At 46.2% G+C, this 16,790-nt stretch overlaps 2 protein-coding genes across 2 annotated transcripts; both read left to right on the plus strand.

Moving 5' to 3' along the window:
* Positions 1-2,988: 2,988 nt before the first annotated feature.
* PtA15_11A327 (uncharacterized protein) lies at positions 2,989-3,391 on the plus strand (the record flags this gene model as incomplete). Its single annotated transcript, XM_053161224.1, has 2 exons — positions 2,989-3,053; positions 3,202-3,391. 2 exons carry the CDS (start codon positions 2,989-2,991, stop codon positions 3,389-3,391), a joined length of 255 nt encoding a protein of 84 aa, XP_053025192.1.
* An 8,696-nt stretch (positions 3,392-12,087) lies between these two features.
* Positions 12,088-13,022, plus strand: PtA15_11A328 (uncharacterized protein; the record flags this gene model as incomplete). Its single annotated transcript, XM_053161225.1, has 4 exons — positions 12,088-12,261; positions 12,316-12,714; positions 12,770-12,919; positions 12,987-13,022. 4 exons carry the CDS (start codon positions 12,088-12,090, stop codon positions 13,020-13,022), a joined length of 759 nt encoding a protein of 252 aa, XP_053025193.1.
* Between the last annotated feature and the right edge of the window lie 3,768 nt (positions 13,023-16,790).

Genomic DNA, 16,790 nt, shown 5'->3' on the forward strand with positions numbered 1-16,790 from the left:
GGTTCTGGTGTGCTGAAGTCTGTGGATCCTCCAGCTGCATGGGGGATCCTGACTTCAAAAAATTTCAAAGTTGGATGACATAATCACACATGTACATGTGGTTTGGAGCGCCTGGTAGCGCTTACACGTCACTGCTGCGCATGTGCGCCACAACTCAAGAACTCTATGAAGGAGTAGAGTTATTGGAAAGTGTTAAGTTGTAACTAGGGTTAAGATTACATGAGAAAACAGCATCTGAAGTCAAATCAAGGTTATACCTTAAGGTAAAAAAGATATAAAGTAATTTAGATATAATGGAGTAGAAAAAGGCAGACTTTAGGCCAGCTGAACTGGCTCTAAGGCTGACATAACCCAAGTATTCAAACTATGAAAGACAACTCTAAAGATGTACCCAGAATTAAAGATTGGCCATCAATAAGAGGTGAAGGAGAATATGATCACTTGGACTTTATCAAAACAATTGATTTGTACCAAGAAGATTTTGAACTGAGTGATTCCTCAATTACTGGAAAAATTAACAGCCACTTTAAAGGTTGTGCCAAGCGCTGGTTCACAGACTTACGCTCAACCCATGGAAAACAAACTTGGGAATGGTGGAAAGAACAGATTAACAGCAAATGGGGAAGCCCAGCATGGCGCTTTAAGATTGAGAACAAATTTGATGAGAGCACGTTTGATATTGAAAAAGACAATCCACTCAAATGGGTAATATCTCAGAAAGATAGATTGAAAGCCATATGGCCTAATTTAACAGACAATGAAGTCCACCTGGGAATCCTCAAAAAATGTGGAGGAGATCTAGAGCATGCCTTAAAAGTAGACTACCCTACAATGCAAGTACAGAAGATATAGTTAACACATTAGAAGACATAACTACACGTACACGCATTGGCAGAAGATATAAGCCTAGATATCTAAGTTTATTAAAACCACAGATTCACCAAAAAAAAATTCAAGGGTTTCCCCTGCAGATCAGCAAATTAAAAAAATAAACCAACAAATTTCCACAATAACCAATTTTTACAATAGTTTACTGTACAATACAAATTTACAGACTAATTTACAAGATATGCAGTAGATTTAACAAACTCCCAACCTGTGACATTCCACAGGTGAAAAGAGACCGGTGTTAACCCACTCAGCCTGGCGCAAATGCGTGGGGCAAAAGTCAAATCTGTGAGGCCACCAACCCGCGCAAGTGCAACGGGGGTGGCCTAGAGATTTACCCCAAGCAGCCATAGGTACTATTTATACATCTCGCATTGATGCCGCCCAGTCCGACTGGGTAAATTCACATAGATTTCATTTGGCTGGTCGGCGCGGCAACAGCCTCCCCACTCACCCCGTCCTCGCCCTGGAAACCGTAGAGATTCCAAGCAACACACTCTAGCACCCCTTGATAATCCCCCACCACCCGCCGTAGCTGTTGCAACCAACAACTCTTTGTTCAGGCAAACCAGATGACGGTGGTGTAGTGGCTCCCGTTGCCTGCAGCAGACCCTCCTACCCCCAAATCGAGCTGAATACTGAAGGGCTTGGTCGCCGCCCAGCCAGCCTGCAGGGATAATCCCCCAACAGCGTCTAGCTGCCGCAACCATCAACTTAATTTCCAGACAATTCAGCTGACGGTGTGACAGTGGTTTACGTTGGCTGCACCAGACCTTCCACCTCTTGATTTGAGATTGATACCCCCGAGCTCGGTTGCCGCCCAGCTGCCCTGCAGGGCATGGCAAATCAGACCAACGCCAAATATCACGCCAACACCGTCAGGCCGCCCAGGCATCATCCACTCGACCGGGCCAGGCCAAGCCATCAACCTAACCGACTAGCCTAGACACATTCGTTGTACATCTGCAGTCTGAACCGCTTTTTCTATTTGATGCGCAGGAACCCCAAAGCCTGCTACTACCCGAACCGCCTCCGGAACCACCACACTATAAATACGCCCAAACTACCCACTAGAAATTCCTTTCTTCACTCCATCCAAATACCACCAGCATTCCCCATCAGATTCACCACCGTCGAACCACAACCGCTACACAACACTACACTCCATCCCTCCTAAAGCTCCCCCCCCCCCCCCCGACCCGCCCCAAACACCAAACTCGCTCTCCCACACGCAACGATCTACACGATCCACCGCAGAATTCTACACCTTCTCCTCAACCATGGCCACCACCCGAGCACCCAATCATCCCGTCCACCTGGTCAGCCTGTTCGAACCCTTGAACCACGTAAGTCGCACGATCTCAGTGGCTCACTTCATAGTACTAATGTCTTGATCAGTCTGTACCAGAAGCCGTACGCGCCAACCAGTACGGCAACGTTAATACAGAGAGTTTTTTTTCTTGCTCCGGTATCGACAACTCGAACCCTCAAGACTTCGAAGTGACCCTCACCACCAATACGGCTCTCAGCAATGTGCTCGAACCTGCGACGATCTACCAACTCGCTGGCAAACTCATCGCCCCGAATGACGGCACCACGCCGATTGTGATATACAATCAGTCATCCATGACAAAGATCTGCTCAACCGCTGATTCTAACATCGACATGACCAACAAGGCCAACGTGGTGGGACTTGGTATGGTAACCCACCGTAACGAAGTCACAACCGTGAATAGTGAGGGTGGGACACACCTTGAAGTCACCGTCTCGCATAACGACTGGTTGTCCAAAGTACGCCCTTTATTCGCCACCGCTCGAAGTTGATGAAATTGACTTTCCCGCCCCGCAGGAGAGATGCCACAAATCCTTTTCCGTTAAATAAATCATCCCAAGCTCCAAGAACTACATCAAAACTCACGTGTTCTACGTCGTCGGACGCGAGGTCGAAATCAGCGGCTCCCTGGTTGGATTCGAGATGGACACCCATATGGCCATCGTCCAGGTCGGCCACCTCTCTCTTCTACCTCAAGTTCGTTGTAAAGTTATTAACAAGAATGTGCCCCATAGGTCATCGACGTGAGCGTTACCAGCGGCCATCACATGGGCAAACAACCTCTCGCCGCGTCCACGAGCGTGACCAAACGCCCAGGCGAGGCCAGGAACATGTAAGTCATTTCTGCTAATTCATCGAGATCTGCACTGACCCTATGCTTTCAGTGTCAAGTTTTCCCCCAACAAAGCTTCAGGGTCAACCCCAACCCCCAAGTTACCCAACAAAAAGGAGAGCTTCTCCTCCCCTACCCCATGTTCCAGCAAAGCTAAAGGGAAGCACAAAGCCAAAGAATCGAGAGAAGAAGACACCAAAGAGGAGACTGGCTCAGAAAGCGAACCCAGTGAATCTGATCATTCCCCTGACAAAGCACCTCCCCCTGCCAAGAAAAGCCGCGGCCGCCCCCAAAAAGCGATCATCAAAGATGCTGCGTGTCAACTTAAATACATGTAGGATTTTGCCATAATCTGTACTCCACCTTCTGTCAACCATTGCGATACCTCCGCTATACCAGATATATTCGTCCCAACCCCCCAGGGACCATGAGACTATTCTGTGTATCATTGGGTGGAATCAACCGCCCGGCCCGCAAATGTCTCTCCTTTCCTTCTCCACTGTAACCTATTTTCCACACGCGTTATGCTGCATATTCCCTCGCGCGTTCATGTAGATACTTGTTATTAGGATCACGCTTACCTTGTGCATACGATTGAAACGACTATTTGAATGTTGACCGTTTTCTCGCAATCGAACACAACAATTAATGCCAACAGTTTGCTAGACACACATCTCGTGCATATGTCCGGCCTGTAGAGTCTTTGCTGTCCTACCGCTTGCCTAAAAATCCCGCGTACATGGGTTCGCGGGAGCTGTTGCAAGTTTACCATCAACATGGGCTGGGAAACTTCAACCTCAAATAATCAATAAAGAATATTCCGCTGCTTTAGGGCCTTTTCTTCGCCCACCAAGACTTTCGTTCCACCCGTCAATAAGACCTGAAAATCAAACTTCTTACCTGCAGGGCGCCGGTAATACATTACTCGCGCCTTCATCTCAGCCGAAGGTGTATCACCAGGTTGGTGTTGTCGTTGAATGTAACATACATGTAAAAGTCATTAATTAATAGCCCGATGCTTTAGGGCCTATTCCTCGCCCTCCAATACTATTGTTCAACTCATTGATAAGACCTGAAATATAGCACCTTTTACCTGCGGCGCGTGGGTAAAACATTACTCGCGCCTTCATCTCAGGTGAAATGTAATCATCAGTTTGGTGTTGTGGGTGAATGTACCAATGTACTGGGCATATCGGCCAGCTGGCCATCACCCAAGCAGAACATATGCCCATCTGCCAGCAGAAGTGTCGAAAGTTACGCATGACCGTCCAGGCACGCAAACATCTCTCATAAACCATTACGCTCAATTCAAAACCAATCTAATGGCATTCGATTGAACCGTTCAACTTATGAACAATTATGCCTCGGCACTTCCTGCGCGTCGGCACTCCGAAGGCGCCAAGCGAACAGATAAGCCATTGGCAGTCATTTTACCAACATTTTCCACCACGGTTAGCCGATTATCCTTTGATGGACGACGGGCACTTTCCAACCCAATTCTTGAGTGTAACATAACACTGTATGTTGACTCATGATCAACGCTGTTTACCAATAAGCTCGCTTTCACCTATGCTTGGTCTCGCAATATGCAATGAAAATAAGAAATACATTGATTTATGCTACTGGTTGACTGCTTGTGGTCTAATTTACGCAAAAGCCTTCACCAATAGACCAATTGACGACAGCTCTGGGAGATGGGACACCTGTCCAACTGTCCGTCTGGATGAAGTTTAATTAAAGAATGAATGAGCATATGATGAACCCCGATGTCAAAGACTTCACAACGCACCCTACGCATCAACTGTCATTTTTATTGGTAGTTGCTCACTGAGAAGCCAATCAGAATGGCTCGCATAAGCTAAGACCAGCGGGAATTGATATCGAAGGAAGGCATTGTTGGGCTGTCAACAATCCACACAGAAGGTCATGATTCTTTTAACGTCCACCTCGTGGTGAACGCTGCCGTTGATAATGGATACTACTTTGAGGTGATCATTCTGAATTGATCGGATGACAAATCGAGACCCACGAGCAAAGCTTATACGGAGGCTGTCCCGGCCAACTAAGCACATATCTTTTGTTAACCTGACCGGAGTTCCCGCCTTAACATTAATGTGAATTTGGGGTCTTGCCATGGGCCGAATAGACGATAACGGGCGGGTAGCCTCAATGACAAAACCGGGGATAGCTGCGAGCTCTATCGCGTGAAGAGTTGTTTTGGGTCCCGGGTGGTGCTTGAGTACGAAGTGATTTATTTTTCTGAGTGTTTTTACGTTTGACGTGAAGAGGGCCCGTTCCGCCATGTATAGGGCTGCAATCCGCCGAGAACAATAACGTAATTCTTGAAGGTTTGTATAGACACCGTTGACAGCGACGCTTTCGAAGAGATTTAACCTTAACGATTGGATTGAAATTTGCTCAGGAATGGCTATTCTGTTCGTCATCACCTGATTGTAAACAATACAAGGTTAGCTCTCACCGTCCTGATAGAGCAACAATATTTCAGATCATCTTACGCTTGAGTTCGAACCAATATATCTGATGGTCGGTTATGAGTTATTCTCAACGACGATCTCGAAAATAACGTGGCACCTCTTCGGCGAGAGGGAGCGGTTCCTCACTTATAATCCCGGTCAAAATTGCAAGCAGGATGTTGGTCGAAGTGCGACGATGAAGCAGAGTGAATGCGGGTGACGGGGGTCACGGACCTTGATTGTTGTCACGAGTGTCGATGCGGTGGCTAATCTTGAAGCAATACAAGGATGAGGTGGGTGACAAAGCGCTTTATACATTCTGTTGTCAGCATTGCAGCATGATTTCTCTGCCGAATCACCGGCCAACGTGCAAGTGTCTGGAAATTATAGTCATTAGTTTCAATTGTTACGCGTTTATATATTGATCGGACCGTCAATCTTTATTATGGGCTTCAAGTACGCTTTCAACAAAACAAGGTTACCGGTCATAACTCATTTTGAAATGTAAGCCGTTAAAATGTGAGGCTCGTAATGGCCTTAACACATAGCCCTCGCCACAAAGCAATTGGGTTATGCGCTGGTGCGTTGACACCTTACCGGTCTAACGAGGGCACATCGAATTATACTAAATTTCTGCATGAGCCCTCATGTGCTTGAGACGTGAGGCCCCTGAGTTTCTACACTACGTCAAAGTCCTTCACCAGTGGCTCGGCGTGAGTCCTGTAAGATCACAAGGCGGAACACTCAAGTGATCCCAAACATTTAATTGTTATTGACCAGCTGTTTTCGATCCTCTATCTGAAGTCTTACGCATCACTATACGATTCCATCGTTTGGCCATCACGAGTCACTTGGGTTAGGCAGCAAAAACTCAAGTATCAACCTTCCTTCCCGGTTAACTTCACCACGCCGGATTAGCAGGGCAAGTTAGTTCAGTGTGAGAATCAGTTTTTAATTGAGCACGATCATTGATGAACACTAACTTGCTATATCTTTCGGTCATTATATTCTGCTTAGGCTTTCCTAGAACATAGACGCCGAGTGGAACTCGTCTGCTAACTCCCCGAAAAACTCTGAACTTGAGCAACTATTCAAGTAGAGCTCAGATTATCAGCGACGTATACATATGAACTTTGGTCATGGTTGGGATTCCCCAAAAAGCAGTTCGTTCCGCGGCCAAAAATTGTGAAAGAGCCCTGAAAGCAGCTATCGAATTCACACTTCCCCATACCCCCGGCAGATGCGACCGCGCTTGTGTCTTGTGTGGCGCTCTTCACTGGACAGAGGAAGCGTCTGTAGCCGATCAACCAAAATCTTCAATTTCTTTCTCATCTTGTTGCCAAAAAGACAAAGTGACGATTCCCGCGTTTGACGAGACTGCGAAGCATTATCCTTCTGAGCTACGGAAACTATTGGAAAAGAGTCATCCGAGTAAGCCTTCCTAATTCCACTTGAAACAGCCAACAACTGACATCTTGTGCAGCTGCCAGAAATTTCCAGCGTTTGATTCGGATGTACAATAATGCGGTTTCATTCACTTTGCTGCGAGCAAAAGTCGATCATTTGGTTCAGGGCCCCAAAGGCGTTACTGTATTCAGAATGCATGGAGGACTTGCTCACCTTATTTCAAGCATAGAACCCATTGAAGTCAACAACCCCGGTTATGCGCAGATATATGTTGTGGGCGATGGGGGAACGAATGAGGCCGAGTTGCGGATTGCCAAAGCTCAGGGTAAAGCTGGTATTACCGGAAAGGGCGCCGAAATGATGCCAAAAACAGTCGCCACAATCCTACAAGTACTCTATCGAATTAACCCATACGCCAAGTTCTTCAAATCGGCGAGGGAAGTCTTGTCTGAAAACACTGCAAGGACATTCAAATTGCAAGGCGTGCCACTGCCAGGAAGCGATCCAAAACGGTATAACAAACCTACAGTTGATGAGATTGCTGTGGTTGTTGAAGGCGAGGGCGACATCATTAAGGAAAGGCAGATTCTCTTGCATCGAAAAAACGGAATCCTGCAAATGATATCCAATATGCATTCGTCGTACTTTCCTCTTTGGTACCCACTTTTCTTTCCGCGGGGTGAACAGCAGTGGGACAGCCTTTACCAAGCTTGGACAAAGAGGGGTGAGTGTTCTTCTCTGTCCAACATCCTCTCGAAGTTGACTTGTGTTTCAGTCAAGGGCAGGAAAGTTGGTTCACTCGAGTGGTACGCCTACCTCTTATTCCAACGCGTTGGGCGATTCTCACCTATACTCGCTGGCCGATCTCTGCTTCAAGAGCTCATCGTCGATATGTACGTATGTGTTGAGCGGCAGCGGCTGCAGTACATCTCGTCAAACCAGGAACGGATGAAAGCAGCACAGTACAAGAAGCTCGTCGAGTCACTCGAAAATAACCAAACAGCTACCGGACGACGAGTGATTTTGCCGTCTACTTTCATAGGTGGCCCGCAAAATATGACTGAACTCTACTACGACGCAATGAGCATTTGCAACAAACTCGGGCCCCCCTCGCTCTTCATCACGATGACTGCTAATCCAGCTTGGCCGGAAATATTAGCTTGCATCCCCAAGGATGACAAGGCTTTTGATCATCCCACAATCGTCGCTCGGGTGTTTAATATGAAAGTCAAAGCACTCATTACCGAGCTTGTAACTAACCGGCGTTTGGGTCGGGTCCTTGCCTTCATCTACACAATTGAATTCCAGAAGAGGGGTTTGCCGCACCTTCACCTCATGTTGACTCTTGACAAAAAAGACAGACCTGTGACGCCTGAAGACGTCGACCTTCTTGTGACCGCCGAAGTACCTGATCCTGATGAAGAACCAGATCTGCACGCCCTCATATCTCAGTTCATGTTACACGGGCCCTGCAAAGGACGAGGATGTTGGGTAGGTAACTGTTGCAAACTTGGCTTTCCTAAGCCTTTTACCCCTCGGACGGTGACTCTCGATGGCGCGTATCCAGCCTACAAGCGGCGAAAGGATGGCCACAGAATTACAAAGTATTCGAATACTTTCGATAGTGGCTCTGTTGTACCTTATAACAAGTTCCTCACTTTGATGTTCGAGTGTCATATCAACGTTGAATTACCCGTTAACACAACGGCTATAAAGTACTTGTACAAGTATATCACAAAAGGCCACAACAGGGCGTACATGGCCGTTGAAATAGAAGATGAAACTAAAGCTTTTGTCGACGCGAGGTATATCAGTCCTCCGGAAGGTGAGCAGTTAGCGTTTTACTAGGGTGAATAAAGGCACTGATTCGCATGCTTCCAGCTTGTTGGAGGTTGTTCAAGTTCTCTTTGTCAGACCGCTCGCCGGCAGTAACACGTCTCGGGATTCACGATCAGAACAAACAGTTAGTCTACTTTAAGTCGAGTGACGGAGCCGAAGGTCAAATCAACTCGGGGAGAGCAACTCAGACGACCCTCACTGGATACATGAAACTGAATTGAGATAATGCGATGGGGGCTGATAACCGCCCCGCAAGGTCGCTCCTGTACGCCGACATTCCCACCTATTTCTGGTGGGATAAAGCAAAGCGGGAGTGGATCCCGCGCAAGTCGAAAACTGACGCCGTGGGTAGAATCCACGCAGTCTCATACCTGGCTGGAGAAAAGTTCTACTTGCGCATCCTGCTGCTGCACGTGAAAGGCGCGACGTCCTTCAGATCTCTGAGGACAGTGGCAGGTTGCAAGCGAAAAACCTATTGACAAGCGTGCAATGATTTGGGTTTGCTTGTCGATGATATCCTTTACGACAGCGCCCTAACGGAAGCGGCACGGGTTCGTTCCGGATATCAGTTAACACAAATGTTTGCCATTATTTGTGTCCACTCTCCGCCGTCTGATCCAGCAAAACTTTTTGAAGATCACTTCGAAGAGTTTATGGACGACTCAGTGCGGCTGGATATGGCGAAAAGAGATAGCAGGCAACTTAGGCCTGAGGAGCGCCGCGTGTTAAGCTTGTTTTGGTTGGAAGGGATAATGGAAAGCATGAGTAGCAACCTAGCAGCATGCGGCCTGAAAGTAGAAAAGGAAGATGAATCAATTTTGGCTGAAATGAAAGCGGAGCGAGCTCAAAAACCCGACGAATTCAATGCAAGATTGTCTCTACTCACTAACGAGAAGACGCTCAACTTGGAGCAGCTATCTGTTTACTATCAGGTTAGATCTTCAATTCGGGCAAATAAAGGGCGGTTATTCTATCTCAACGGCCCCGGAGGAACCGGCAAAACGTTCCTATTAAATACCCTGATATATTACTGCAAATGTGAAGGAATTGGAAGGACAATTGTTGCGTCGTCGGGTGTCGCGGCTCTTCTGTTGAGGGGTGGTCAAACGGCCCATTCGGCCTTCAAGCTACCACTCGACGTTACAAAGGACACAGAAATAGATCTTCAACCTGATACTATCTTGGGCAAAGCTCTCATCAGCTCCAAATTCATCATTTGGGACGAAGTGGTCACCATCCACAAGTATTGCATTGAAGCGGTAGACCGGACGTTGCGGGCTTTGTGCAAATCATCGCAACCTTTTGGGGGAAAAACGGTTGTGTTCGCGGGTGATTTTTGCCAGATCTTGCCGGTTGTCAAGTTTGACGAGTTCCCTAAATGTCACAAGGCGACCATCAAATCTTCGATCTTGTGGAAGTCAGTTCATGAACTACGACTGGTCCAGAATATGCGACTAGCGTCTGCACTTTCCGGGAGTTCTGCGTCTCAGAATGAACTTTTTGTTAAAGCACTACTGAATTTGGGGGAAGGGAAGCACCAGAAGGACGACTTTGCGATCGTCAAACTGAAATACATTCCAACCATTTATTGTGATAAAGGTCAACTAGGTACCGCTGGCCTGATAGATTTCGTTTACGGCGCCCTGGCAACTATCAACACAGCATCATTGGAGTCTCAGCTTGTCTATTTCAACGAGCGGTGTATTATTGCACCCCTCAACCGGGATGTGAAGGGGCTCAACAAAACAATACTTAGGAATTTGCCAGGGGATGAGGTTATCCTCCGCTCAATCGATTTGCCGGACCCCAACGGATTTAACAGCCTTCCAGAAGAAATTCTAAATAAACTGTCTCCAGCCGGATTGCCTGAGCACGAGATTCGAGTGAAGACTGGTATGCCAGTTGTGATCACGAGAAACCTCCGGATCAACAGCGGTTTGTGTAACGGCTCAAGGGTAATAATCACAGAGATAAGCAATAACTTCCTCGCGGGAATCCTTATGTCCGGTTCGCACCAAGGGGAAGGGGTTACACTTCCCCGGATCAAGTTACACAATAAGGGAAGCTCAAGGTCGGGTCAATCCTTTTATCGCTACCAATTTCCAATCCGGCCAGCATTTGCGATGTCGGTCAACAAAAGCCAAGGTCAAACCTTGCGCCGTGTTGGTGTTTATTTGGAAACGGACGTGTTTGCACACGGCCAGCTGTATGTTGCACTCTCCAGGGTTTCCAATGTTGACGACCTTCTTGTTGCTAGGCCGGTGGGGCGGGAAGGCTTCATCAACGTCGCCCACAAGTCAATATTCAAGCTAAAGCGGCAAAAAACCGGTCAAGCCGAGGTAAGTTGTTTATTGTGAATATGGGTGAACCAAGCGTGTCTGACTTTGATGAACTGTCTTGCTGCTATTGTGGGCGCCAGGCGGCGCCGGGACTAAAAAGCAACGTACTTGACGTGGTTAGTGGGTTCTTTGCAATGTCTGACAGGGAGATGATGATCATGACGGGATTCGGATGAAAATATATATTGACTAGAGTAATCAATACAGGTGTACTCTAGCACTCATCTTGCGGTCCTTGCCGTTTCCTTTTCCCTCAATATAAATTGTGAATGGATGCAAGTCGACAAGCGGTTCTGTTGTGGACTCTTGTGTGAACGGTTGTGGAATCATTCAGTGTGATAATGATTCGCTGCAATAAGCGCACCTACAAATGGTGAAATTCCACTAAGATTACAGTTGATTTCATGTTTGCCATTTGCCTTACAACTATTTCTTTAGTGGAGTGAATTTGATCATCATGATAAAATTGGAACCGTTACACAAAAAAAATAGTCAACGTTGAATTCCGCAAGCTGATGCTGTCGCGACGGGCTTGGATTGCCTGTGGATCATGTGCAGTAGGCAATTTAAGGTTTCACGGGAAGACGACCAGGAGGTAAAGCAATCAATCCTGTGAGGCGTTTGGTGATGCAATTAGTATCATAGCAGATTTTGTGACTGACGGCTACAGTCATGCGGATAGCAAAGCCATCCGGCAGCTCGCTCTTAAAGGAGAAAAGAAACTCCTAACCCAGTCGGACTACTAACTCTGAGTCCAGTTGAATGACGGTTTCGTCAGGCAGTTGGTTGTTGGTCGAGGAGAAGTGGCCGGGTATTGGTATGTTGGGATGTGATCGTATTGTTGCCTGGTGCAGCCTGAACCTGGAAATTCTCCAGCCTGAACCGGGTCGTTGGATGTTCCAACCAGTTCAGTCAATTCCTTGGGCTTAGAATCTGTGATTCAGTATAAATTGACCCTGATACCATCCTGGTATTATGACTGTCACCCCACTTCACGTTATCAATCCATTCAGTTCCAACTTCCAAGCGGTCTTCGTCAAAAGCAACATGTATCCCGTTTGGCCTCTCCCGGAGAACCTCCTATTTGTCCAAGCGAGTATTCGGCCTGATTTTCTGAAATTTGAAGGCGCCGTTATCATAAGGCACATGGTAAGGCTCTCGAGTTTGTTTTGTTGATGAGATGCTGACGGATAAATTTTTCAGGTGAATATTTTTGCGGCCAATGACTTGAACTGCAATAATTATACGGTGAATCTCCGTCCAACCTTCATTGCAGCGCTCAATGGCGAACCACACGCGCTGTCTCGAAAACAGCAGCTACAAGTTGGATTGATAGCCCCCTGCTTAGGTGAAATGGGCGGCAACTTGACTGTCAGCGAGGCATATGTTGTTCGCGGCAATGTCAAAATGGACTTTTCCGGTTGCGTATTTTTTGACATCAACCCACTGTTAGCCCGGAAGCGATACCCTGTGGTTTGCCCCTATCACGTCAACCGTTTGATAATCAGTGGGCAGGGCTCTGTCAAAGGGGTTTCTGACATCTGGGATTACAACCTGAACGTGGTGGGTCACCACGAAGTGACTGTTGAAGTTTTGTGCGAGGTACGTCCACTTCACAAGCTTTGATTGTAGCAGCTTGCTAATGATTTTGCTGCAGGAGTCTAGCATGGGGTTGGAAATCCAACTTTTCGTCAAGCCGAATGACATGCCTTCGGAATTGCTACAGAATTTCACGCCGGGGGCTCAGGTTTTCTTCCGCGGTTATTTGGGCAGCAGTTTATCGGAGGGGAAACAGCTGCGCGTTGAGGTTTGTCTCCTTCCATCACGGCGATGTTGTGGTTTATCTGACCCATTGGCTTTTCCGAACTTTGAAGGTGTTATCTCATGGAGATGTTAGGCGCGGGTACTAATTTTTGCGCGCTTTTGCTGATCAAGATCACCGTTGGTGCCAGCGTAAATGGATAGATTGACATTGTAATCTGCCCCTCTGGGTTGTTTGCAACTTATGGAATGTTAAATCTATCGCTTCTGTGAGCCGGATAAATGAGGTCACTCGTGTGTGTGCTGTTCTTGTGGTGAGTCGTAGCCGTGCCGGGGGCCTTCGGAGCAGGGGAAGGTGGGAGTGTCCTTGGGTGTGGATGGACGTGGGGGTGTGTGGCCCCTTGAGGTGCGGCGGCGAAGCCGCCTTGTACGCTAGTCAAGGAGATAAAACTGAGAAAACAGAGGAGAAAAAACCATCCACTTCAAAAGACCAGAGTTATCAGAAGGATAAGAAGTGCTACATGTTGGAATATATGCTTCAAGCTCCATTTGAGGGGCCAAGCTATATGATCTAATATCCAAATATCACCAGTAAGACCAACTGTGTGTTTAGCTCAGTGGTATAAGAGCAGCTCTCATGAATGTAGAAGGTCGTGGGTTCAAATCCCACAACACACAATTCTTTTCACCTGAGTAATTTCAACACTACAACTGCAGTAAGATGGGACACACTTCACCAAACTTCCCTCACCCAAAGAAAAGCATTAATAATGTTGAAATAGAGGAAGAAGAAACAGCTGAAGAAAAGACTCAATCAGACACAGAAGAAACACATGATGATGGGTCATCAGTTTCATCAGGGTCTTGTAATATGATCAACATAGACATAGAAGTGGCAGACGCAGAAACAGAGCATAATTTACCACAAGCATGGCATCCTGCACAACCTATAGGAAATATCCAGGAAGCCAGACTAATGAAAACCAAACCTACAAGAGTTAAAGGCTATACAGCTGGTAAAACCAACATTACACATATACTGTTTAATGGGAGAGAGGCAGAAATGTTACTTGACAGTGGTGCATATTGCTCAGTAGTACCTGAGACATACTTGAGAAAATTATGCCCAGACTACAAAGACATCCTTCTACCACTTGGGAAAGTAAGAATAAACAGTGCCAGCAGTACCATGAAGCCAATAGGAGTATTTGAATGCCCCATAATAATCCCTCACCCAACAGGATCAGTCAGAATGACAGTGGAATTCATTGTGAAAGAGGATGCAGCAAGTAAACACTTCATACTAGGAAATGATTACTTAAATATCTATGGCTTTGACATAACCAATAGCAGAGAAAGATACTTTACTATTGGGAATGACAATAAAAAGAAAAAATTCCTATTCAAATCCAAAGAGCCTTTACCTGTGGAGCAAGTAGAAATACAGCATGAAGAAAAAGAGAGATTTGGAAGAGAACAACTAGCAGAAGCTAACTTTAATGATAAACTGAGTGTAAACCAACTATTACAGTGACACAACATGCTGTATAGGAACAAGACTGCATTTTAATCAGATAAGGAACCACTAGGGGCAGTCATAGGCCACAAAGTGGACATCACATTAAACATTGAGCGCCCCTACCCACCTTTGCTAAGGAGACAAGCTTACCCAGCAAGCCCCAGAGCAAGAGAAGAGCTTGCAAAACCCCTGGATGAGTTAGTAAGGCTCAATGTCCTTAGAAAAGTAGGGCACAATGAAGAAGTGGAAATAACCACACCAGTAATCATAACCTACCACAACAGCAAATCACACATGGTAGGAGACTTCCGTGCATTGAACACCTATACAGTCCCAGATAGATATCCTATACCAAGGATACAGGAGACACTGACAAACCTAGCCAAAGCAAAATACATTACAATTATGGATGCTTTAGATGGATTCCATCAGAATGTAGTAACAGAACGTGCAAGAAAATACCTGAGGATTATAACACATAAAGGTGTTTATGAATACCTCAGAATGCCTTTTGAAATTAAAAATGCCCCATCACATTTCCAAAGAATGATGAATACCATCTTCTGTGAAGAACTTGGACTGGGATGGCTAATTATATACATAGATGACATAATTATATGCTCTGAGACATGGGGAGACCATATGAGTAGAATAGAACTAGTTCTGACAAAGATAATTAATGTCAACATGAAAATCTCATTAAAGAAATGTGCATTTGGATTTGCAGAAATTAAAGCACTAGGACATGTAGTTTCAGGACTAGCATTATGCATAGACCAGAATAAAGTAGCAGCAGTACTACAGGAGCCAGCACCAACAAACAAAAAAGAAATGCAAATCTTTCTTGGGTTTGCAAGCTACTACAGACAACACCTAGAAGGCTATGCAGCTATGGCCAGAAGCTTGTATGAGATAGCTTCCAATGATACTGCCTTTGAAATGACCACAGAAAGACACATGGCATTTAATAAGATAAAAGAACATCTGACTAGAGCACCTCTATTATTAATGCCAGATTTCAAGAAACCTTTTGTGTTATATGTTGATGCCTCAATGGAAGGACTAGGAGCATCCCTCCATCAATTACAAATCATCAATGATAAACCAGTAGAAGCTCCCATTTGTTTCATATCCAGACAACTCAAGAAAACTGAAGCATGCTATGGAGCAAGTCAACTAGAATACCTATGTTTGGTCTGGGCCCTAGAGAAACTTCACTACTATCTAGACGGAAGCATGTTTGATGTCATCACAGACTGTATTGCAATAAAATCACTCAGAAATATGAAGACCTCTAACAGACATATGCTTAGATGGCAGATATCCATTCAAGTATACAGAGGCAATATGACAATCATTCATAAAGAAGGGAGATTGCATAAAAATGCAGATGGAATCTCTAGGTGGTCTCTACCAAGTACACCAGATAATCCAGCCTGGGCACCTGAGGACCCAGAAGAATTACCAATTATGGGAATTAGCATTACTGAACTAGGGGATGAATTCTTTGAAGAAATCAGAAATGGTTACAAACAAGACAAGAACTGTACATTATTAGTACAAATATTATCCAAAACAGATTCAAAGGATGATGACCTGATTGCAGCATTGGACACAGCATGGAAGAAATCATATCAAGAAGGAAGATTTCACCTATTTGACGGAATCATCTACCACAGATCCAAACACACATGTGTACTAACTGTAATCAACACAGTATTGATCAATACACTACTACATGAATGCCATGACGGTACATCATCTGGCCATCTATCCTCAGACAGAACAGAAGACAGAGTACACCAGGAAAAAAAAATTGTCACTCGACGTTGGGTGACATTGTGCAACTATGGGTGCAGCTTCGGAGCTGCATCAGCCCGCTGTTCTCAAAATCTGGTATGCACTTACGTGCTCATGAGTGCCTATTCACTCGGCGGCCAGCCTCAACAAAGCTTGCTCATCTGCAGGGCGTGAGCTCAGCAAGCTCAGGCCTTGCAGAAGATCGGCCCCCCATTCTTCCTCATCCCTCAGACCTCTGGCTCTTTGCCAGCCCGCCGGCTGCCCTGGGGTCGCCCCGCCTGCCGGGCATGAGCGCAAAGCGCTTACAAGACGTGTGACCGGGGCTTGAGAAAAGCACGCCCTACATAGCACGCCGAAAAAATCGGGTACGCCCACGCCCGTCAAAAAAGGGCGGGTTGCGGGGCACGCCCGCTTTTTTTTTGGCGTGCAGCGCCCTCACGCCCTTTTTTTGGCAAGGGCGTGGGATACACGCCCATCGATGGGCGTGTATTGGCGTGGCCAGCCAAGGAGGGGCGTGGATCCTCCACACCCTCACATACATGTATTACTATGCCGAGAGGTGTCCCTCTCGGCGGGCTGGAAAATGTACATATGTATA

Source organism: Puccinia triticina, chromosome 11A, assembly GCF_026914185.1.
Source record: "Puccinia triticina chromosome 11A, complete sequence".
NCBI lineage: Eukaryota > Fungi > Basidiomycota > Pucciniomycetes > Pucciniales > Pucciniaceae > Puccinia > Puccinia triticina.